The sequence below is a fragment of the Desmodus rotundus genome, chromosome 5 (genome assembly GCF_022682495.2).
Source record: "Desmodus rotundus isolate HL8 chromosome 5, HLdesRot8A.1, whole genome shotgun sequence".
NCBI lineage: Eukaryota > Metazoa > Chordata > Mammalia > Chiroptera > Phyllostomidae > Desmodus > Desmodus rotundus.
In genome coordinates, this window is record NC_071391.1 from 136,371,162 (window position 1) to 136,393,929 (window position 22,768).

Below are 22,768 nucleotides of genomic sequence, written 5' to 3' on the forward strand. Positions count from 1 at the left end.
GAAGTTAGTAATAAAGGTTTGGGTAGCATATAATCTTTGAAACTAGACTTGTGTAGAGATGATTAATTGACCACCAATATTCACGGTCCCATAATTAAAACTGCAACTCCTACCTTTTAGTTTGGTACACAACTAATCAAATGGAGCCTTCATTATCTGGCCTCCCCTTTTATGGTTAAATTGTAGCCAATGGGATATAAGTGGAAGTGATACACATGTGACTTTTGGGTCATGCCTTTAAAAGTCCTGGGGCATGCATTTCTTGCCCTGTCTCCCATTTCTTGTGTGGGATGTGGAAATGAGTGGGCATTTTGCAGCCATTTCAGATGCCACAATGGAGATTGTGTGTAAAGGATGGCAAAGCGGCCAAGCCAGCCCTGGACCATCACCTCTACTGTTACTTGAGAGACAAATAAACTTGTATTGTATTTAAGCCACTGTACTTTGGGTCTCTGTTAATGCAACTTAGTCTGTACTAAACCTAATAGAGGGATAGATGACCTATGAACACAGAAGAGTTAGACTTGATGAGGAAGGGAACGTAGGTGGAACACTTAAGTACCGTATTTTTCGAACTATAAGATGCACTTTTCCCCAAAAAATTTGGGAGGAAAATGGGGGTGCATCTTATAGTCCAAATGTGGCTTACCTGGCTTGCTGTAGGGGGGTTTGGGGGGTGGGGAGGCCAGAGGTGGAGCGGGGTCACAGGAGGCAGGAGCAGGACCACATTTTTTGCTTCAAAATTGTTTTTCCTATTTTCCTCCTCTAAAACCTAGGTGCTTCTTATGGTCCAGTGTGTTTTATAGTCTGAAAAATGCAGTAAAATTGCTCATTCTGCATAGAAGACCTCAGGAAGGAATACCTGTACAATGCCAAAGAAAGATTCTTCCTTGGGCAAAGGTCATTGAGCCTAATGAGTTGGCTATTTGGCCTGGGAAGAGTGACTTAAAACTTTCTCTGATCTTAAAATGAAAAGAGGAAGAAGTTGATTTTTCAAGGCTCCTTTCTAGCCCTGTCATTCTGTAAATGAATATTGTTCTAGAAAAGACTGGAGAGAGAGAAGGATAACCTTCAAATATTAAGTACCTGAATTAATTCCCCAGAGATTAATATGTGGAACAACACCTGGAACAGATGCTATGGATGGGGTCCAGTAGTAGAGCTCTATTCTCTACTGTGTTTGCAAACTAGCTAATTCTTAACTGATTTCATTTCTTTTCGTTGAACTTTGCTAAAAGCAAGGAGCTGTAGCCAACACAAACTTACATTCTGACATTTTCTCAACAACTTCCCTCAGAGCTATAGGCTTGATAACCTGCCTTCCCAGTTAATACAGGTGACACTTTCCAGACTGCAATATGGTTCTACCTGCCAATGCTGTATAGATCTTAGATCTGTTATTATAACACACCACTTTCACAACCAGCTTTCCCTTTTAGGGACTTCACTAAGCTTCTGTAACAAATAGGTCAAAAATTACCGTAGCTAAAGCAAGATAAACACTTTTCTGTCAAATAATAGTCCAGAGGTAGTCCACAGGTAGGGCCTGTGAGGTAGCTTTGCTTTACAAGGTAATCTTGGCCTAGGTTCCTTCTATATTATTGCTCTGTAATCTGTTAGGGGTCCTTATTGTCCTGAATGAAGCTGGCTCACTACCATCACAAGTACGTTCCAGCCTAGGTGACTGGAGAAAGAGGAAGTAGAGAACAAGTAGCCTCACTTTAAGAATTTACTTAACTTTGCCCTGGCCAGGTAGCTCAATAGGTTAGTGCGTCCTCTCCCTACATCAAGGTTGAGGGTTCTAGCCCCAGTCAGGGCACATGCAAGAATCAACCAATGAGTGCATGAGTGGAACAACAACAATCAGTGCTTCTCTGTCTTTCCCCCCTCTCTTTCTCTCTCAAATCAATCTTTAAAAAAGAATTTACTTAACTGATATAGTTGTGGTACAAAACTTGCCCAACTTTAGTGTCTTTGTGGAACAAAACTAGTAAAAGATTGCAGAAAGTCACAGGTGATACAATTGGAGAAAAAACTTATTTTCTGTAGTTAGCTACTTCATCATCAGAACTCATTATAGTAATTATTCATTTGAATAGTTCTTTACTTTTTCTGTCCTTTCTGATTCTAACATTTAGTTTTGGGTCTCAGAATAGGCGCATTCCAAGTGGAAATTGAAAATATGACATGTAGTATTTACCCTACAAGACTGGGCCTTATATATCATACTAGGTTCCCAGTGGTAATCACAATAACACACGCATGCTGAACCTATTAATGTGAATAAAAACTCAATTTGTAACCCAGAGTCATTTATATTTTTCAAGAGATGCCTCCTGAAAAAGAATGCTTAACCCAAGATACTTACTTTGTGTCCCTCAGATCTTACAGTTTTGTCGTTCTACCTACCTAACCTAGGTAGCTATGCCAAAGCGACCTGGACCGGAAACCTTTTCATCCATTCTTTATCCGAGTTCTTTTTATCTCTCCCGTATGGCCCCTTTCTTCTGGACTCAGAGTTAGTCACCGAAGATCACCAGGCCCTGATCCTCTGGTTGCTAAGAGACCAGACGCTGGGAGGGTGGGGTCGCTGCACTGCGACAAGCCTGGGTGTGAACGCCAAGAGGGGGCAGTGGAAGGGCCGCGGCAACCGCTCGCTGCTGCGACTAGTTCGGCTCCCTCCCGCCTGGCAGGATCTCGTCGCTTATTGGCTCGGCCACTGTGGCGCTGTCCTGCCATTGGCGAGGCGCTGTTGGGCCTGGCACTCCCCGGCCCGCGGGCGCCGCTATCGCAGCCGCACGGGGCGTTGCGGGAGGGCTCGAAGTGAGGGCAGCGGCAGGGCTGCGGTCCGGTCGCGGGAGCTGCATGGCCGCGTCGCTAGCAAAGGCGGCCGCCGTAGGTGACAGAGGTGCAGCGAGGGCCGCCGCGGCCCTGTTGTGGTGAGCAAGACGCCTAGGGGTCTCGGGCGCCGGCCTGCGGGCGGGAAGTGCGGCGAGGGGCGGTACCGCTGCCAGACAGCGCGATCCCCACCCACTGGCCGGGCCCCGGGCCCCGGGCCAGGCTGAGGTCCCCCTGACCCAAACGCCCCCGCAGCGCCCCTAGCAGCGCGCCAGCCCCGCCTGCCCCGCATCCCCTCAACCCGTCCCGCCCACGCACCTGCCGAGGGAGCCCAGCTTCTGTCCCCGCAGCCCCGTCTCTCCCCCCGAAGCCTTTGTCCGCTCCCCACCTACTCCGCGCCCACAGAGTTTCAGCACCACGGGGGATGAAGGCGGAGCGGAAGACAGCGGAGGCCTGGGGTGCCCGGAGGCCGCGCGGCGCAGGGACCCCCGGGCGGAAGGTTTGCGGGGCTGTGGTCTGTTCATGCTAGGTTTCAAATGTGATTTTTCGTTCTCCTTCCTGATGAAAGGCGGCCGGCTTCGCTCTCCCTTGAGGTCAGGAGCCTGGACAGCAGGCTTCTCCCCTGGTGCCGGTGACTCAGTGTTACCTCCCACCCAAGGCCTTGGACCTGCCCGACCCGCTTCCCACCGTACCGCTTGGGGGAAAGTGCCCATAGAGCCCTTCCCAGTTTCAGCAAAGCAAACTCAGATGTCAGCCGGGGACCTCTGTTGGTCTTAATTACTTAGATTGGTCTTACAGATACATTTAAATACACCAAGCTTGTGGGAATGGAGGAGAGGACATGAAGTATTTTAAAAAGTGTTGTGTATTAAACAAGTAGAATTTTTTATTTCTGGTAAATGACACATTTCAATTTAAACATTAACTTTTAAAATATATTTTGTCATGAATAGGGGTAGATTTAGTAGTAGTGTAATTTGAGCTTCAAACTTTTCTTTTTGTCACAATTTTGATAAGTCTGTACTTTTTTTTTCCCAGAATGGGATGCACTGTGACATCTGTTCTGAGAGAATTTATGTGTTATTCAGGACTGTCCATCAATGCCTGTCGTACTTACATGCAGACTCTAAGAGATGCTTTCTTGAACATTCATTTAACCGGAATTAATACTGGGCACTCTTCGCTTGCTTGGTATGATTCAGTTGTGTAAAGAAAATGTCAACAGAAAAAATTTTTTTTCACATCTAGATAATTTAAATTATTCTTAAACATGTATATTATATTTGAAATATACATAAAGTTTTAAAGTATTTGGTCTTGCACAGTATTTTTTATTACTTAACGGGTGCCTACACATTGTAGGACACATTAAATATTTCTGGAATTTTAAATATTTGTTGGAAATAAAGAAAGCACCTAGTTCCTTGCCCTGAATTCTGTTTTAGACTATTTTCTACTAAGGCCCAAATAAATTATTTTAAAAATACCCCATGCCCTAACATACTTCTCAAATAATGGAGTTAAATTATTTACTGAGCATCTTTTGTGTTCCAGATAGTGTGCTGGGTGCTTTATATATTACTATTTAATCCTTACAATAACTCTAAAGGTAGGTATTATTTTACTTTATTATAGCTGACACAGTTGAAAGTGGTAAAAGTGGATAAGAATCTAGATGTGACTTTCTACTTATTTTGTCAAAAGTGTGCTTCGTTGAAAAGTTGCTGTCTCTCTTATCTGCCATATTTATCCTTATGATTGTTTAATCTGAGGATCTCTGGTATGGTAATGTTACTACTACAAACATATAGTCCTTACTGTGTGTTAGGTAGCTCAGTCCATACATTCTCAAAATATGGGGGCTAGCCACTATTTTTTGTTTTACAGAGGAAATAGAGGCATAGAAATAAGTAATCTGAATCATATAATACTAAGTGCTAGAACTAGATTGAAAATTTGGGAAATTTGGCTTCAGAGTCTATACCCATATTCACAGCATGATTCTTACCCATCAGCAGGATAACTCCCTGGTTGCTAAAAAGCTATGATTTTAGAGTGCTTAATGTTTTTCTTTGTTTCTTTTTAATGCTCATACAGATACATGTAGGATAACTTTATTATATCTACCACCTGATGGTAGATGAAATACTGCCATTTATGACAACATGGATGGATCTTGAGAATATTATGCTAAGTGAAATAAGTCAGTCAGAAAAAAGCTAAGAACCATATGATTTCACTCATTTGTGGGATATAAAACTGAAACTCATAGACACAGACAGACAACAGCATGGTGGTTACCAGAGGGGAGGGGGTGGGAGGCTAATAAAAGGGTAAAGGGGGCCAGTTCTATGGTGACAGAAGATAATTTGACTTTGGGTGGTGGACACACAATGCAATTTATGGATCATATATCATAGAAATGTATACCTGAAACCTGTATGACCCTATGAACCAATGTTACCCCAATAAATTTAGTAAAAAAAATATATTTTTGTATTATACTTTTAATCATATATTTATCTATCTGTCCATCCTTCTATCCATCCATCCACTAAGTCATGATATTAAAATACTATTATATTTGAAGAGTTTGAGCTATATATTTTGTGTTTATTTTAGATCAGTTTCACTTTTCCTTTACATACTAGGAAATAATTTTTAGGAATGAATTACAACTGATTTATAATGTTCTGAAAACATTTGTAAATAAATCTGTCTTCTCTATCTCTAGTTGTAAAAGATGAGTCGTGGATATTCAGAAAACAACAATTTCCTGAATAATAACAACCAAATGGTGTTGGACATGATCCTTTATCCATTAATCGGAATCCATCAGACCATTAACTGGGAAACTGTGGCAAGACTTGTGCCTGGGTTAACACCCAAAGAGGTAAATAACAGTCTCACATGTCTCTCTTGAAAAAATCCGAAGTGATCAACTTCTTTATTCTTTCTTGTTTTTAATTATTTTTTTAATTTTTATTTTTATTGATTGATACTTAGAGAAGAAGAGGCAGAAGAAGGGAAGAGAGAGAGAGAGAGCAAGAGAGAGAGGGAAAGAGAAAGAAAAAGATTGATTGATTTGTTGTTCCACTCACTTATGCATTCATTTGTTGCTTCTTTTATGTGCCCTGAATGGAGGTTGAACCTGTGACCTTTTGGTATATCTGGAGAATGCTCTAACCAACTCAGTTACCTGGCTGGGGCAAAAGTTATCAATTTCAAGGAACAAATAGACAGAAAAAAAGATCTGTTTTACATGTTTATACAACTGAAAATTCACTCATAATATCTTAATCAATAGAGGTTTTCCTGTGAAATTATGGGTAGATAAATTTTTTGTAAATAATATTTTACATTATTAAACCCCTAATGCTATGAGTAATATTCAGACTATTTAAAGGAAAAAACTTAAAACTCCCAATATTGACTTAAATTATTTTATCATAATGTACAATAAATTAAATGAGCTCTAACAATACTAAGTATAAACACACCTATACCACCATAAACCTAATTTACATATTATAGACATAAGTAAAAACTAAAAGCAACACACTTCAAACTAATAGTGCTTACTTAATGTGATAAGTTTAGTGTTTTTTCTGAAATTAAATTGCTGATTATTACACAAATATTGTGTAGTCTGTTGTGGCACAGAATTTTTTGCATTCAGCCATTGCTGCCATGTGCCATTCAAAGCCTTCATTCTTTCTCCCCTCTTCTCTGTTTAACCTAATAATGAAGCCTTACATTGCTCAATGACGTTACTTGCCTTGCCTTGGCACTATTGCATCTCTTCTCTACAAGTCCCTTCCCTACCTTTGTCCTTTTTTAAAATTAGCCTTGGACAATTTAAATATTTCTTGGTATGAACTTACTTGTAAACAGACAGCAAATAGGCAGTGAAATAATCTGTCATTGTGATGATTTAGAGGATTTTATTAATATTATTATGCTCAGAAATTAAAACTTAGAATCTAAAAACTTCTATAGGGAACTCTTTGATTTCTGACCATTTGTCAATGAACCCAGGTTTGAGAAACACTGACCTTAGAATTTTTGCTGTTAAAAGGAATCCTGCAGTGGGTGAATCATCTCACAGTTCTAGAAGCAGAAATGACATCAGTGATTTTCCCCAGTATTTTTGAAGCTTTTTCACCTCTGCGTGACCCATCATATACATTATATACACTGTGGAATTGGTGAATGAACCAAGTTACACCCTCTTTTTACAGTTGGAAAAAAAACCAGTTCCCAAAGGAACTGCTTTTATCACTTGACCTCAGTTATAAGTCTTTGTGAAATGATGTTGAAACTTATGTTTTAGAGTATATTATCACTCCCTAATTTATATGTTATCACCTTTAGGATTTTTACATGTTAGACATTAAAAGTTGAAAAAATAATACAGCATCTCTATATCTTTAATACAGGTTTGGCAATTCTAGGATTTGATCTCTTTATGTAATTTTTTGTGACATTTAAAAGTAGGTTTCAGGCATCATAATACTTCACATTATAGACTGTAGCATACATCTCCTTCAAATAAGGACAGTATTACATAACCACAGTACTACAATCAAACCTAAGAAAATAACTCCACCATATCATCTCATATCATCTGCATATTCAAATTCACCCAATTGAGGATTTTTAAATTATGTTTTATTGATTATGCTATTACATTTTTCCCAATTTTTTCCCCTTTGCCCCCTCCACCCAGCACACCCTACCCCCTCATGTAATCGCCCCACCTCTGTTCATGACCATGGGTCATTTGTGTAAATTCTTTGGCTATTCCATTTCCTATACTGTACTGTACATCCCCATGGCTATTCTGTAACTACCAATTTGTACTTCTTAATCCCCTCACCTCTTCACCCATTCTCCCCCACAGTTCCCTCCCATCTGGCAACCATCAAAACACTCTCTGTATTCATGATTCTGTCTCTGTTCACTTGTTTGCTTTCTAAATTCAATTGTTGACAGATTTGTATTTATTGCTGTTGTATTGTTCATAGTTGTGATCTTTTTCTTAAATAAGTCCCTTTAACATTTCATATAATAATGGTTTGGTAATGATGAACTCTTTTAGTTCATTCTTGTCTGGGAAGCTGTTTTTCAGCTCTTTGATTCTAAATGATAGCTTTGCTGGGTAGAGCAATCTTGGCTGTAGGCACCTGCTTTTCATGACTGCATATTTCTTGCCAATCCCTTCCAGCCTTACAAGTTTCTTTTGAGAAATCAGCTGACAGTCTTATGGGAACTCCTCTGTAGGTAACTGGTAACTAACTGCTTTCCTGTTGCTGTTTTTAAGATTCTCTCTTTAACTTTTGGCATATTAATTATGATATGTCTTGGAGTGGACCTCTTTGTATCCATCTTTTTGGGACTCTCTGTACTTCCTGGACTTGCATGTCTATTTCCTTCACTGAATTAGGGAAGTTTTCTTTCATTATTTTTTCAAATAGGTTTTCAATTTCTTGCTCTATCTCTTCTCCTTCTGGCACCCCTATGAGGCGAATGTTGGAAGCTTGCAGTTGTCCCAGAGGCTGCTTATAGTACCCTTGGGTTTTTTTGGATTCTTTTTTCTTCTTGTTGTTCTGATCAGGTTTTTTTTGCTTCCTTATGTTACAAATCATTGATTTGATTGTTCATCCACTCTACTGTTATTTCCCTGTAAATTGTTCTTCATTTCAATTAGTGTATCCTTTGTTTCTGACAGGATCTTTTTCATGTTGAGGTCCTCACTAAGTTCCTTGAGCATCCTTTTAACAAGTGTTTTGAACTCTGCATCTGATAGATTGCTTATCTCCATTTCATTTAGTTCTTCTTCTGGAGTTTTGATCTACTCTTTCATTTGGGCCACATTTCTTTGACTCCTCATTTGGCAGCCTCCCTGTGTATGTTTCTATGTATTAGGTAATGCTGCTGTGACTCCCTGTCTTGGTATTGTGGCCTAACATAGTAGGTGTCCTTGTATGGTCTAGTAGCACAGCCACCCCTATCACCCAAGCCTGGTACCTGAGATGTGCCCTTCAGTGCACTGAGTACATCCTTCTTTTGTAGTTGAGCCTTGATTGATGTTGGCAGATCAGTGGGAGGGAATTACCCAGGCCAGTCAGCTACAAGGCCTGGCTGTGACCACTTACCACCAACCTCTGCCCTCTGTGGAGGATCAGCTGTGCTGGGGAAACTTGGGTGGGCTCATAAGTTGAGTGGGACAGAGTCTCAGAGGATATTCAGGACAGGGCAAACAGTATTAGCCAGGTTGATGGAGTCTCAGATATGGCACCTGCCTGCTGGCTCTGTGGCTCTGTGGGGGGAGGCTTCAGAAAAGAGACTGGCCTCTGCCTGCTTTTCTGTCTGGGAGAAAGCTGTCCCCCAGCTCTTGCCTTGATGCCAGACACTTCGGTTACTCCCTGTGTGCCACTGGTGCCTTTCAAGCTGCTACCCTGATGCTGGAGCTCAGAGGGAGTGAATCTGAGTAAGTCCATGTGCAGGCTCTCTAAGAGGCACTGTTTGGGACTCCAGTAGTTCCTTTCACCAACTCAAACCCCACTGGTTTATACAGCCAGAAGTTATGTGCATTTATCTTTCTGGCACTGGAACCCTGGGCTGGGGGCCTGGTATGTGGCTGGGACTTCTCGCTCTCAAGACATCCCTCCTGAATATTTATCCACCGCACATGTATATGGGACCAGTCTGTTCCGTGTCTGTGCTCTGACTGGGAATCAAACAAGCGACCTTTCACTTTGCAGGACAACGCCCAACCATTCAGGGCTCATTTATATATATTTTTAATAAATGCTATCTCGTTGCCATTTTACTATAACCTTTCTTTAAATCCTGAAGAGGTTAAGTGTTTTATATTTTCTTGTTCCATGTCCTTTTTCTATTTCTGGATTTGTTACAGGTATAATAATAGTTTTACATGTATTAAATATGTTAACCCTTGATCTAGCTTATTTTTCTGTTTGTTTTTCAGCCTATTAAGTTATTCTAATAGCCACTTATATTCAAATGTTTAAAAGTTTATGTTAAAATCTATGTATTTTTACTCTGATATCTGCCTTTTTTGTCATGCTTAGAAAATTCTTCTCACCTGATTTATACCTGTATATTTTTGAGTCTTATAGTTTTAACTTATTTTTAGTCTTTGATCTATTTGAGCTAATTTTTATATATTGTGTGACGTAGGGAGTGCAACCTCGTTGTTTTATACATAGGTATGTTATTTTTGCTTAAATACAAAAAATATATAACAATATATTTTAAAGTTTTTATAGTATATTTGCTTTCTTAAGCAACCATGTATCCATTTCAAATATCCAGAATTTATAATTTTCTTATTTTTAAACTATTAGAAATTGCTGTAAGCTTGTTAAATAAGTCTATCTATATTCAGTTTCCAAATAAGCTATAAACTTTACCTAAAAGATCAAAAGAATCTGTGTTTTAAAAGTTACCTTCCACTTTCTTTGTGTTACAAAAAATAAACTCATTTTGTAGGAAAAGTGGATCCAGTTATATATCATTTATATTCTTTTATCTTCTACATGTGAACCTGTACATATTTCTAATGATGTTGTAGCATCTGTTTCTCTTTTTTCCCCAGACTTTCAAAGGTATTTTTTTCAGTACTCATAAACAAATATTTTCTGTTTCTCATTTATCATATTACTTATTTTTATTTAATTTTAAGACTTAGTTTAAAGAGATGAGAAGATTGATTACATAATATTTCAGTCCACATTTACATATCTTTTAAAGCCTGTTAAAAAAACTGTTACTTTTCAAAGGCTTGAATAGTCATTTGTTGTAGTAACTGTGTAAATAATGCTTACTGAAAATAGTGCTTAATATCTAGTGGGTACTTGTTAAATATTTGTGTAATAAATGATTGATGCTATGCCCAATGCATTATTCATTTAATATGTACACATACATGGTTTATATTTTTCTCTTTTTTTTTTTTGCATCTCCCAGATTACTTAGTCTTCTATGGGATTTACCATCCACTTTGATGTCGATGAGATTTATAAACAGATACTGTAGCGTGTTTGATCAACACCCACAGTCAGGAAGGCATTTTATGTTATGACCCAGAACACACATAGAAATGACATTTTTGTGAAGGAGTGCTTAGCTTAATGAACTCTTGATATTTTTTAATCCATTGTATTTTTTTTTTTCAATTGCTAATCTGGACCTGAGCTGATTTCATGACTAACTCATGGGTTAAGGGAAAACACTGTACTAGAGCAAACTATGTCCAAGTAGTTTGCAATGAAGTATTTTGTACAAGGTGAACCTCACTGTTAATAGGAATCAAGTCTTTTATTATTTTAATAGAGAAAGTCTGGTGTCACAAATCAGATACTTTTTGGTTTAGTTTCCATTGAAGGTTAGAATTTAGTCTTATTCCTGATGAAAACTCAGTTAATATGAAAATATTAGCTATTTTTTACTAAATTATTTAAATTGTCAACTGATCATAGAAGCAGACCACAGAGAAATATGGCAGATAAAGGCATTCTTCATTTTTCTACAAGAGCATTAAACATATTATGCCTTTGGGTTAAGTTTTTTTTTTTTTAATTCTACCCTGAATTTTTAAAAAAATAAGTCAGTGGCTTTTGTATATTGAAATATATGCTTATTTTTCACAAGTTACCCAATGGATTAATATTCACTTACAAAAAATAATTATAGGCTCTGGCTGGGTAGCTCAGTGGTTTAGAGCATCATCCCCACACATCAAGGTTGTGTGTGCGGGCTCCCTGTGGCCAGGGCATATACAAGAACCAACCAGTGAATGCATAAATAAGTGAAACAACAAATTGATCTCTCTTTCTCTCTCATTCTCTCTCTCTCCTTTGTCCCCCTCCTTCTTCTTTCTATCTAAAATCAATCAATCAGTAAATAAATAAATAATTATAATTATAGAAAAGTATCTTCAAATACCTCAGTAGTAGGCAAAACTATATATCCTCATTTTTAAATTAAAAAACTCCCAGACCCGCATTTTCTTCCTTTTATATCATTACAGTGTGCAAAAAGGTTTGAGGAACTGAAGAGCAGTGGAAGTTCACCTGTTGACAACCAGTATAGTCTCCTAATGGCCGGAGAGAATCCTGTTGAAACTTTAGCTACATATATCAAATCCTCACTTCTTGACACACACGGAGAATTTCAGCAGACTTCAGTTGGTCAGGATGCAGTTTCCAAAACAGGTAAGGTTTTAAAACAAAATGCAGTGTTTGTCCTTCAATTCTGCCACATATGCATTCCAGTCATCTTTTCTTTCTTTATTTAAAGGCTAATATAAACATTAATAGAGAAATTTATTAGTATTTGTATCTTCCTAAATTTTAGAAATTTGTCGTATCTATATTTGAAAAAATTTTTAATGTTAATATACAGGTCAAATACTTTTACCAAAAAAGCTCTTTACCAAAATTTACTTCTCCAATCTGTTAGCCTACTAATGTCATAAATTTTGGAATTTGACCTATGCATTTTACTTAAATTGTTTCTTTGTTTTTGTTTGTTTGTCACTAAGAGAATCTTGCTTGTTTCTTGTGTTAATCTTTTTTATAGCTATTCTTATTGAAGTCAACAACAGCTTCAAATGACACAGTGGCAGAGTAGAAGAAATGTTTCCACGGTTGCTTTGGAAATAACAACTGGTTTTAGAAATCCTCGTAGGGAATTATTTCAATCTCAGCAACAGCAGTCAGAGTATTGATGTAAAACTTTACTTCAGGAAGAGAAATTTATACTGTTAGCTTTGAGCATTTGACCCTGTCTATACATACCATATCAGTATTTATTTTTAATCATCACTGTAATACTAGCAATTTGTTATCCCTGTTTTAGACTGTTTCTTCCATAGATATTTGGAAATATTGAGGGATATGCCACCTGACAAAGTACCATCTTAACTAGCCTTGAAAACCATGCATTTACAGTATATCCGTTCAATAAGTGAAAACTATTCTGAGCTAGAAATGCTAACCTCCCCCCTTTGTTTTTATATGTGTTTGTTTCTGTATTTAAGGAAGACATAGTATAGCTTCCACAAGGAATTGTTCTTCAGAAAGTGAAAATTGTACTACTCGTAATGGTGGAGAAAAGACTGAAGAATCTGAAGGGTAGGAGGCTGGTTCTTTGCTAGATAAGATTTAATATGAATATCAACTTTAAATTATAAAATATGTGATTGGTGATTGTATACATCAATTACCATAATTCAGGAAATACCACATTACACAATTGCTAAAACAATTGAAATCAGTTTAGTTCATGTATTGAACTATAAATAATTGTTTAGTAGCTAAGCATATGGCTTATTTGTGCTATTTATAAATTGGACTAGTTTTTCATTTTAAAAATTCACTTTCATTTTGTGAATATTAGAAACAACATCTGTTAACATAAAACTTTAAATATTAAAATCCAAAGAAAAATCTGTCATTGGTTCTCCAACTCTATTTAAAACACTGGGTATGCATTTTAGAATGACATATTTGAATATAATAAAAACTAGAGTACATCTTTCAATATATTACAAGTTTTGATAGTTTTGTATTGTTTCATGTATTTTACATACAATAAACTGCACATATTTTAAACATTCACTTTGATGAGTTTTCACAAATGGGCTCACCAAGTAACCATCATCCAAATGAAGATATAGAACATTTTCATTGTCTCTGGAAGTTCCTTTGTGTATTTTCAGTTTAGATAGTTCTTTTATAACAGATTTTTTTAACATGATTTTTTTTTGAAGATTTTATTTATTTATTTTTAGACAGAGGGGAAGAGTAGGAGAAAGAGAGGGAGAGAAACATCAGTGTGTGGTGACCTGTCACATGCCTTCTACTGGGTACCTGGCCCACAACTCAGCATGTGCCCTGACTGGAAATTGAATAGTTTGCAGATCAGTGCTCAATCGCTCAATCCACTGAGCCATACCAGCAAGGGCTAACAGCTTTATTACCATATAATTTACATACCATAACATTTACCTTCTGTGAAAACCTTCAGAGATGGATGGTAGTGATGATTGCACAACAATGTGAATTACTTAATGCCACTAAACTATACACTTAAAATGGCTAGGGCGGCAAATTTTGTGTTATGTATATTTTACCACATTAAAAAAAAATCACCCTTTTAAAGTAATTTTTTGTTTATTCACATAGATATTTCACATAATTTTTTAACTGATAGGTTTGTTTGTATGACAGGAAAATTTCATCAGATAATTTCTCTACTGGAATTATCTAGTATTTCATATTGTGATCCAAAAAGCTATACAAACTTTATGCTTCGTTGTACCAACGATTACCTGTTAATATTTTGACCATAATTTCTTTGGAAGAACAATTTGCCAAGAGTTAAATTCCTTTGACTTTAACAGACTGTTGATTAACAATCCCTTTTCTGGTAGTTCAATTTTATTTCAAATGTAATTAATTAATTAATTACTTTTAATTTTTAAATGCACTTGACATTCAGTATTTTTTTTCAGTGGCAGTTGATATTCAGTATTATTTTACATTTGTTTCAGGTGCACGGCATAGTGGTTAGAACAAATGTAATTTTTTTATTAGAAATTTATCAAGTTGAATTAAACACACATTAAATTCCTGTTGTAGGACAGTGTATCTCTTCCTATTTATTCTCTTCCTTTTGTAATGACGCGAAGGCACTTGTGGATCACACTGATTCCTTTTGAGGTAGTATAATTTTCAAGGGATAGTAAACTCAAGGAGTGTATATCATTTCAAAACAATCATTCTGGTATATTATCTAAACTTACCAAATTATTTTTTAAATATGTACATACCACATTCTACTCTTCAGAATTCTTTAACTATATTTACTAATTTATATTTATTGAATGTCTGGCAAACTTTCTTGCTGTTAAAAATAAGTAAGTTGCCATGCTAATTTTTTAATTCTTTCATGAATAATTTTAACATTTTTTTCTACTTATAACTAGTAGGAAAATTTTAGTATTTAACTTTATCTCCTTCCCAGGCCCATAGCCATGTAAAAGTACTGTTTTATGTTCTTGACAAGAATTAGAATGTATTATTTGATTTTTCTTGGTGAATTGATATTGTTTTCTAAAACTTTATAACTTGAAAATAATATACAGGGTCTGGCACAAATAATGCCCCTTTTTATTATAAAATAGTTTATTACAAAATCATAAGCATGTAATTCTGTAACATAACAATATCACACTCAAGCACACCATTTGACATTTTAGGTAAAATGTTCAAATTAAAACTATAAATTATTATACACATATTAATACCGTACCAACCACACTCAAGCAGGTGTTTACTTCTGCCAGACTCTTTACTTAAACCCTGGAAATTATGAGTCCATAGTAAAAACTTTTTATCTGTTTTATTAAGTCAGTAGTTTAACTAAAGTTACTCATAATCTAAGAAATAGATCAGATTAGCGAGACACCTAAATCCTTTAATACTGATTTGTGGTCAAACCTTCAAAAACATGTCAATATGCTTGGCTCCTCTTCTAAAACTCTTAATAATTTCATTTCTGTGTAACATTTTTTATGAAGGCCAAACATGGTGATCCATGTATGTGATGAAGCAAAAAACTTGAAAGAAGATTTTATTTGCCCACGAGATCTTTTGATATCAGAAATGAAGTACTTTGCTGAATATTTATCTATGGATGCCCAGCGCTGGGAAGAGGTGGACATTTCAGTTCATTGTGATGTTCAGATTTTCAACTGGTTGATAAAATACGTTAAAAGGAACACTAAGGAGAATAAAGATTGTGAGATGCCTGCTTTAGGTAAAAGACAATCTATTACTTATTTTGTAATAATTACATTTGTGTGTCACCTGGTAGTTGCTTCAGGCCAAACGTGAAATGTGGAAAATTGCCTGAACGTTAGCATTTATACTCAGATTATTAATTTCCCTTTAGGAAAGTGATACCTCATCTTTTTTAGTAAATTATAATGAATTTATGGCAAATGGATAGGTCTCTAGATCAGCAGTTCTTACTGTGTGGTCCATGTACCACTGGAGTCCTGGAGGATCCTTTTAGGCAATCTACCAGGTCAAGACAATTTGCATAATAATACACAAGAAGTTATTTGTCTTTATATGTTGACATTTGCTCAGACGGTGCAGAAATAAAGGAGGGCAAAACTGTTGCAGTTTTAGCACACGACAAAGCCAGGGCACCAGACTGTACTAGTGGTCACTGTATTATTCTTCAGCACCATGTGCTCATAGTAAGAAGGAAAAAAAGAAGAAAATCCAGGTTCACTTAAGAATGTCCTTGATGAAGACTTAATTATAGTAAGTCTTGACCCTTGAGCTTACGTCTTTCTCATATTCTGTGAGGTGACGCAGGAAGTGCACTTCTGCTGCACACCAAAGTGTGATGTAAGGAAAAACACTTGTGCAGCTGTCTGAGTTGCAAGCTAACCTAGTTGCTTTTTTAAAAAAAGAAAACCATTTTCATTTGAAGGAATGACTGACAGACAAATTATGGTTATTCAGACTGCGGCATTTGGCAGATATTTTCTTGAAAATGAATTAAGTGAGCTGGTCAGTTAAAGGGAAACAACTGCTAGTATTTGTTGCCAATAGTAAAATTCAAGCTTTCAAGTGAGAATTAAAGTTTGGAAATCTTATATGTGCTTTCATGTGCTTGACAGTTTCTTAATATTTAAAGTCTTTTCTGATGAAACTTGTGATTTTATTTATATACTGTACAATGAAATGTTTCAACCTTTGCAAGATTTACATAACTCATTGAACCAGTATTTTCCAAATGACCAATGCATGATGTTAAAATAATCATGCATGGGATAAAGATTCAAATCACAGGATAAATCATTGGATTTTGAGGGAACATTATGGAAAAGTTCGTTGATATGATTTCAGATCCCATTACAAGTAACCTTAAGGAAGTGCCATTTGTCAAGGTTTGATGTAACATCAAAGAAGACTACCCACATATTGAATGTAGAACCAGATACGAGAATCCAGTGGTGGTCTATTAAGTCAGACATTGAAGAAATTTGTAAAAAATGTCAAACAGTGCTATTCTTCTCTATAAATGTTTTCATTTTGGAAAATAATAATTATTTTTCATAAAAATATATGAACACATAATGTTTATTTTTCTTTTTAAATGAATTAATAAATATTTTTCTGTTTTAATTTCTAATATAGTAAATACTAATAGATATAATCCATATAAAAAAAGCTCTCTAGGAGTCTCAGTTTCTAAGATTGCAAAGGGGTCTTGAGAGCAAAACTTTGAGAACCAGTATTCTAGATGATAAGAATAACAATTACTAAGTAATCTTTCATTGGGCATAGAGTTGAATAGGAACTCTCACTAGTGGTTTAATAGTCTTTCTGTGTGCTAGAATTGCTATTTACAGCAGAACCAAAATATTTCTAAACTCTCATTAGTAAATGAATCTATACAGACAGTATAAAATTTTCTGAGGAAATTTATAATTTATTACATTTTAATGACAAAATTTAATGGAAAAGGCTGCTAGTGATCCTTAAATAAAAATGGCAAGATTGCTAAATCAAACATTTCAGCCAATCAGAGTCCAGAGATTTCAGACCATCCAGATATGATATGTACATGTGAAGTAAAAATCAAAATATGTAGAGAGGAAAAAACTATTGTTTGATCCAGCAAATTTATATGTACAGTAAAGTTAAAAGAAGTGGATCAAAACTAGTCACTGTAATCTTTGACTTTAAACTAGTGAATAGAAATGTAAACTTTTATAAGAGCAACGTTTATTCTAACTTAAAAAACTACCAAAATGCTTAATTAAATTTCTGAAAATGCACATATTGCTTATCTGGAATGAGTCATATTACAATTCCCTGAGGAACTTTTTTTATTTGAGAACCTTTAATCTAGAATTGTTATTTAAGGAAAGATTGGATTACTTATTTTAATCATTGTATCATTCTTTAGGTGAATTGTCTTAGTACTATAACGGTAAAAATCAGGGTCTTTTTTTCCTTAAATATACCTCACATGAGATGACTTAGGTTGACTAAAACAGTAGCATTACCTGGCATACCCCTTTCCCTGGTTATGCCTTTGAAGGCTCACTCAATCTGCCTGCGGGAAGTAATTTTAGCACTTCTACCGGAGCAAATTTTATATTTCTTTCAGAATTATTTTATTAAGAATTTGTTCATAACAAGCATTGAACTGCTTTTGAAATAACTAATAACAAGGGCTCTCATTAAATCTTTTTAAAAATTTTCTCACTGATTTTTGTGTGATGTATTCTCAATTTTAATTATCTTCTTTCCTGGTTTAGTTAAGGAGAAATTTGCATATGTCTTATCTTTAGCTGGAGTCCTTTCACTTGATGTGACTCTAATTCCAGGACAATTTACTGTGCATTTTCTCTGTACCTTAAGTTTGAACATTGAATTTTGTTTCTTTGATATATGTAAGTCATAGTAAGTTCATCTTAAGTTGTTCTTATTAAAGTATCATCCTGTTTTCATATGAAAAGGACCCTGTTCTAAGGACATTGAGGTACAAATCAAAAGGAGAATTTAATTTTTTTTTTTTTTAGAGCCAGGAAATGCCATTTCAATTCTTATTTCTTCAGAGTTTTTGAAAATGGATTCATTGGTAAGTATTAATAAAGGATTTAACTTCTTCTGTTCACCCATGCTTGATTTAATATTTAACTTGATTTTTCCTTCAAGTGTTAGAAAATTCTAAGGCATCTGTCTGAAGTAATTGTTAATTCAAGAGTGTGATTCCATTAGAATAAACTGCTCATGTTTGAAGGTATTTTGTTCTGTTGTGGGAAGGGTTGAGGCCACTGTATATCATTTGTATGTGATGCCTGTAAAGCAAGCAATTTATCCTCATGGAGTAGCTCTCTTTTGTATTAGATGAAACTAAACAGAATTAACTTTACCCTAAAAGAGAGTTTGCTCTAAAACCAAATTAAATGAAAATTAATTGGAATATATTTGTTTCACTGTTTAAGTAATTTCTTAATGCTAATTTGTGTCTTTCATTTATATTTCAGTGAATTAAGAACAAATACCCAACTATTAAACAATATAATTCTGTATGTGTAAATCAGATCCTCATGTCTGTTGTTTAAGAGTAGTTGATTAAACATAAAAGCACATATATACATACACATATCAAGCTTTAACATTAAATATATGTTTTTTTCTTTTTATTTAATGAACTTACTCAATATTTTTACATGTTTTTATGGTTTTACTCTAAATAATATTTGCTTTTGGTCCCTAATAAAACTACAGAGGACAGAATACTCCTTTGCTGTGTTAATGAATGTGAAATTTGTTTGTTTCTTTGATAGTTGGAGTTTTACTAGTTCCCTGTATTCTTTCTATTCCTTAGTGCCTCCCCCATTCAGTTGCTGATATTAATTGCTTCAGGGAAAGGTTACAGAAAGAAAAAAGACTCTTTAACATTTGAGTTTTAAAATCTAAGCCCTAGAGGATAATTTTTATCCCAGAAGCAAAATATTTTGAAGAATACATGTTTAGAGAATGCTAGTTTTCCCCAGAATCCAAACCCACCTCAAAAAGTAAATAAATATACTCTCAGGTTGGAAAAAGGGAAGGAAAATCAGAGACCAGTACAGTAGGACTGAGAAAACCCTGAAGTCACCGGTAATATGTTTTGTGCTACTTCAGAGAAATGGAAATTTAAAATTGTAACTACATTTAGTGATAGGGAGTCAGATATCCTGTACATTTGAATTGGTGGACTAAGATTTATACCTGCCACAACCATGAGAGATGCTCATTGCATCTTTAAGACGGTTGAAAATGATTTTTCTAGCTATGTATATATGTTTGTACAAATTTGACCCACTGGAGCACTTTGGAGCAGTGTAGATAACCCAAATAGGTAAAACCAGGCAGGACCTAGCAATACATGTATAAAGCTTTTAATGAATTTTATCTTTAAAAGGTACTGATATGACATTTTCCTTCATGCTACTATTTTCATCATTCATTTTCTATTCTGTGTTTTTTAGGTTGAACAATGTATTCAGTATTGCCACAAAAATATGAATGCCATAGTAGCCACTCCATGCAACATGAACTGTATTAATGCAAATCTTCTTACACGTATAGCTGATATGTTCACACACAATGAGGTAGATGATTTAAAGGACAAGAAAGATAAGTTTAGGAGGTAATTTTTCATTTTAAATCCAGTGTTTCTATTAGAAAAACTATTTCTTTCATTTTAGTAAAATATTATTTTAGATTATATTTAGAAATATGTTTCCATTTTATTATAAGTGAAGTAAAATTTATCCAGAGCCAATTGCTCAAGGTAAAAATTAGTAATGAAATTACTTATTTTGTCTAATGTACATACAAGCTTATTATGGCAGTGAATTATGTGAAAAATTATTAAGAAAGGCCTTAGTATAAAGGAGAAGGGTGGTATGCAGTGGGGTCGGCAGTGGTCATATCACTTAGGTGCTGTTTAGGTCATAGCAAGGAGTATATACTTTCTTCTAAGTGTGAATGTAAGCAGACAAATAGCATGATCTGATTCGATAAGAAATCACTTTGGCCCTGACTGGTGTGCCTTGACTGGGTGTCGTTCTGCAAAGTGTAAGGTCATCGGTTCAATCCCCAGTCAGGGCATATGTCTGGTTAGTAGGTCCCAGGTCCAGGCACATATGAGAAGCAACCAATTGATGTTTCTCTCCCTTGCTTTCTCCCTTCTTTCCCCTCTCTCTAAAAATAAATAAACAAAATCTAAAAAAGAAAAAAGAAAAAATCATCTTGGTTGCTATCTGGGAATAGATTACAAGGAAGTAAGAAGCAAAGAGACCTATTAGGAAGATAAGGCAGTAGTCTGGTGAGAGACAAAAGGGTTGCAACAGACTAGAGTAGAAGCAGTGGAGCTGGAAAGAAGTAGACAGATTCGTAGTAGGTTATTGAAAAGAGTTGGCAGTCCATTCAAGATGGTGACATAGGCAGATATGGCTCACCTCCTCATATAACCACATCAAAATTACAACTAAAATATAGAACAACTATCATGAATATCATAAATTCAGTTGAATGGAAGTCTGACAACTACGGAATTGAAGAAACCATATCCATCCAGACTGGTAGGAGGGGTGCAGATGCAGAAGGGGCTGGCACTGCACCCACATGGATAAAAATCCGGTAGGGATATCTCAGGAGTGAAGAGTGCCACATCCACCTCAGGCACCCCAGCCCAGGATTCCATTGCCAGGAAGATAAGTCCCCACAACACCTGGCTGTGAAAACCAGTGGGAGTTGAGTCAGTGGAGGAGGCTACTGGAGCCCTAAGCAGTTCCTCTTGGGGACCCCACACACAGACTCACCTACTCAGACTCACTCCCCCTGAGTTCCAGCACCCAGGTGGCAGCTGGAAGGGCACCACTGGTACAGAAGGAGAGACTGAAGTGTCTGTCATCAGGGCAAGCAGAGGTCATTGTCCCTTTGCTGAGCTCCCCCCCTTACAGAGCTAGTAGGCTGGTGCCATATCTGCGACTCTGTCAACCTGGCTAACACTATATGACCCACCTTGGAGATCCACAGAAGCTCTACCCCACCGAATTTACTGGTCCACCCTAGCTGCTTTTCCATAAGAAAGGCTTGTCTTGGCTCCTAAATCCAATCAAACAAGCAACAGCTGGCTTCAGTGAACCCTAGGGCAGCTAGATTAGAGAGTCACAGCTTGGCTTCACCTGGGAATCTCCAAGCCCAGCACAAGTAGCAACCGTCTCAGATTGGTTTATAGTTCAGGCAGGGTGGCCCTGCACAAAACAGGTGGGGGCTGACCATGGCTTCCACCACCAAGGGAACCCCAGGGCCAGCACACCCAGTGGGTAGCTACAGACCAAGTCAGAGCACCACCATCCTGCCCCTGCACAGCTGATCCTCCATGGAGGGCAGAGGTTGGTGATCAGTGGTCACAGCCATTCCATGTAGCTGACTGGCCTGGGTAAACCCTTCCCGTCGATCCACCAACAGCAAACAAGGCTCAACTACAAGAGCAGGGTGTATTCAGCCCATGCACCTCAAGTACCCAGCTTGGGTGATAGGGGTGGCTGTGCCACTGGACCATACAAGGACACCTACTACATTAGACCACACTACCAAGACACGGATTCAAAGCAGCTCTAGCTGATACATAGAAACATACACAGGGAGGCTGTCAAAATGAGGAAACATGGCCCAAATGAAAAAACAGATCAAAACTCCCGAAAAAGAGCTAAATGAAATGGAGATAAGCAATCTATCAGACACAGAGTTCAAAACACTGTTTATAAGGATGCTCAAGGAACATAGTGAGGACCTCAACAGCATAAAAAAGATCCAGTCAGAAATTAAGGATATGCTAATTGAAATAAAGAACATTTTATGGGGAAACAGCAGTAGAATGGATGCAGCTGACAATCAAATCAGTGATTTGGAACATAAGGAAGCAAAAAACAACCAATGAGAACAACAAGAAGAAGAAAATCCAAAACAAGAGAATAGTATAAACAGCCATTTTCCCCCCTTTATTTCCCTCTGCCCTGCACACCCCCTCCCACCCACACCCCCCCCCTTAGTTCATGTCCATGGATTGTATGTATAAGTTCTTTGGCTTCTACATTTCTTATACTATTTTTAACTTCCCCCTATTTTCTACCTACCTTTTATGCTACTTATTCCCTGTGACCTTTCCCCCCTTCTCCTCCTCCCCCTCCCCTGCTGATAACCCTCCATGTGATCTCCATTTCTGTGGTTCTGTTCCTGTTCTAGTTGTTTGCTTAGTTTGCTTTTGTTTTTGTTTTAGGTGGGGTTGTTAATAACTGTGAGTTTGC

At 36.6% G+C, this 22,768-nt stretch overlaps 2 protein-coding genes across 3 annotated transcripts in view; one reads left to right on the forward strand and one right to left on the reverse strand.

Moving 5' to 3' along the window:
• Positions 1-2,666: 2,666 nt before the first annotated feature.
• Positions 2,667-3,551, reverse strand: LOC139440954 (brain acid soluble protein 1). Its single transcript, XM_071221610.1, has 2 exons — positions 3,157-3,551; positions 2,667-2,973 (listed from the first exon to the last, which is right to left on the reverse strand). Exons 1-2 carry the CDS (start codon positions 3,549-3,551, stop codon positions 2,667-2,669), a joined length of 702 nt encoding a protein of 233 aa, XP_071077711.1.
• The window catches only part of SANBR (SANT and BTB domain regulator of CSR), a 54,860-nt gene continuing 34,874 nt past the window's right edge, over positions 2,783-22,768 (forward strand). The window contains exons 1-7 of one of the 2 annotated variants that reach the window (XM_053925513.2): positions 2,783-2,939; positions 5,573-5,731; positions 11,897-12,080; positions 12,908-13,001; positions 15,452-15,690; positions 18,482-18,540; positions 19,940-20,100. In XM_053925513.2, coding sequence (XP_053781488.1) covers positions 5,582-5,731; positions 11,897-12,080; positions 12,908-13,001; positions 15,452-15,690; positions 18,482-18,540; positions 19,940-20,100 — 887 coding nt within the window. In that variant the 5' untranslated portion in view covers positions 2,783-2,939; positions 5,573-5,581. Of the gene's footprint in view, positions 2,940-5,572; positions 5,732-11,896; positions 12,081-12,907; positions 13,002-15,451; positions 15,691-18,481; positions 18,541-19,939; positions 20,101-22,768 lie in introns of those variants that run through there. The other variant, XM_071221561.1, reaches the window with a different exon arrangement.

Coding starts and splice junctions, on each gene's coding strand:
- LOC139440954 (XM_071221610.1), bottom strand. CDS start 3,551: ATGGGCACTTTCCCCCAAGCGGTACGGTGGGAAGCGGGTCGGGCAGGT. Junction 2,974..3,156: donor AAGCTGGGCTCCCTCGGCAG/GTGCGTGGGCGG, acceptor TCCCGCCCGCAG/GCCGGCGCCCGAGACCCCTA.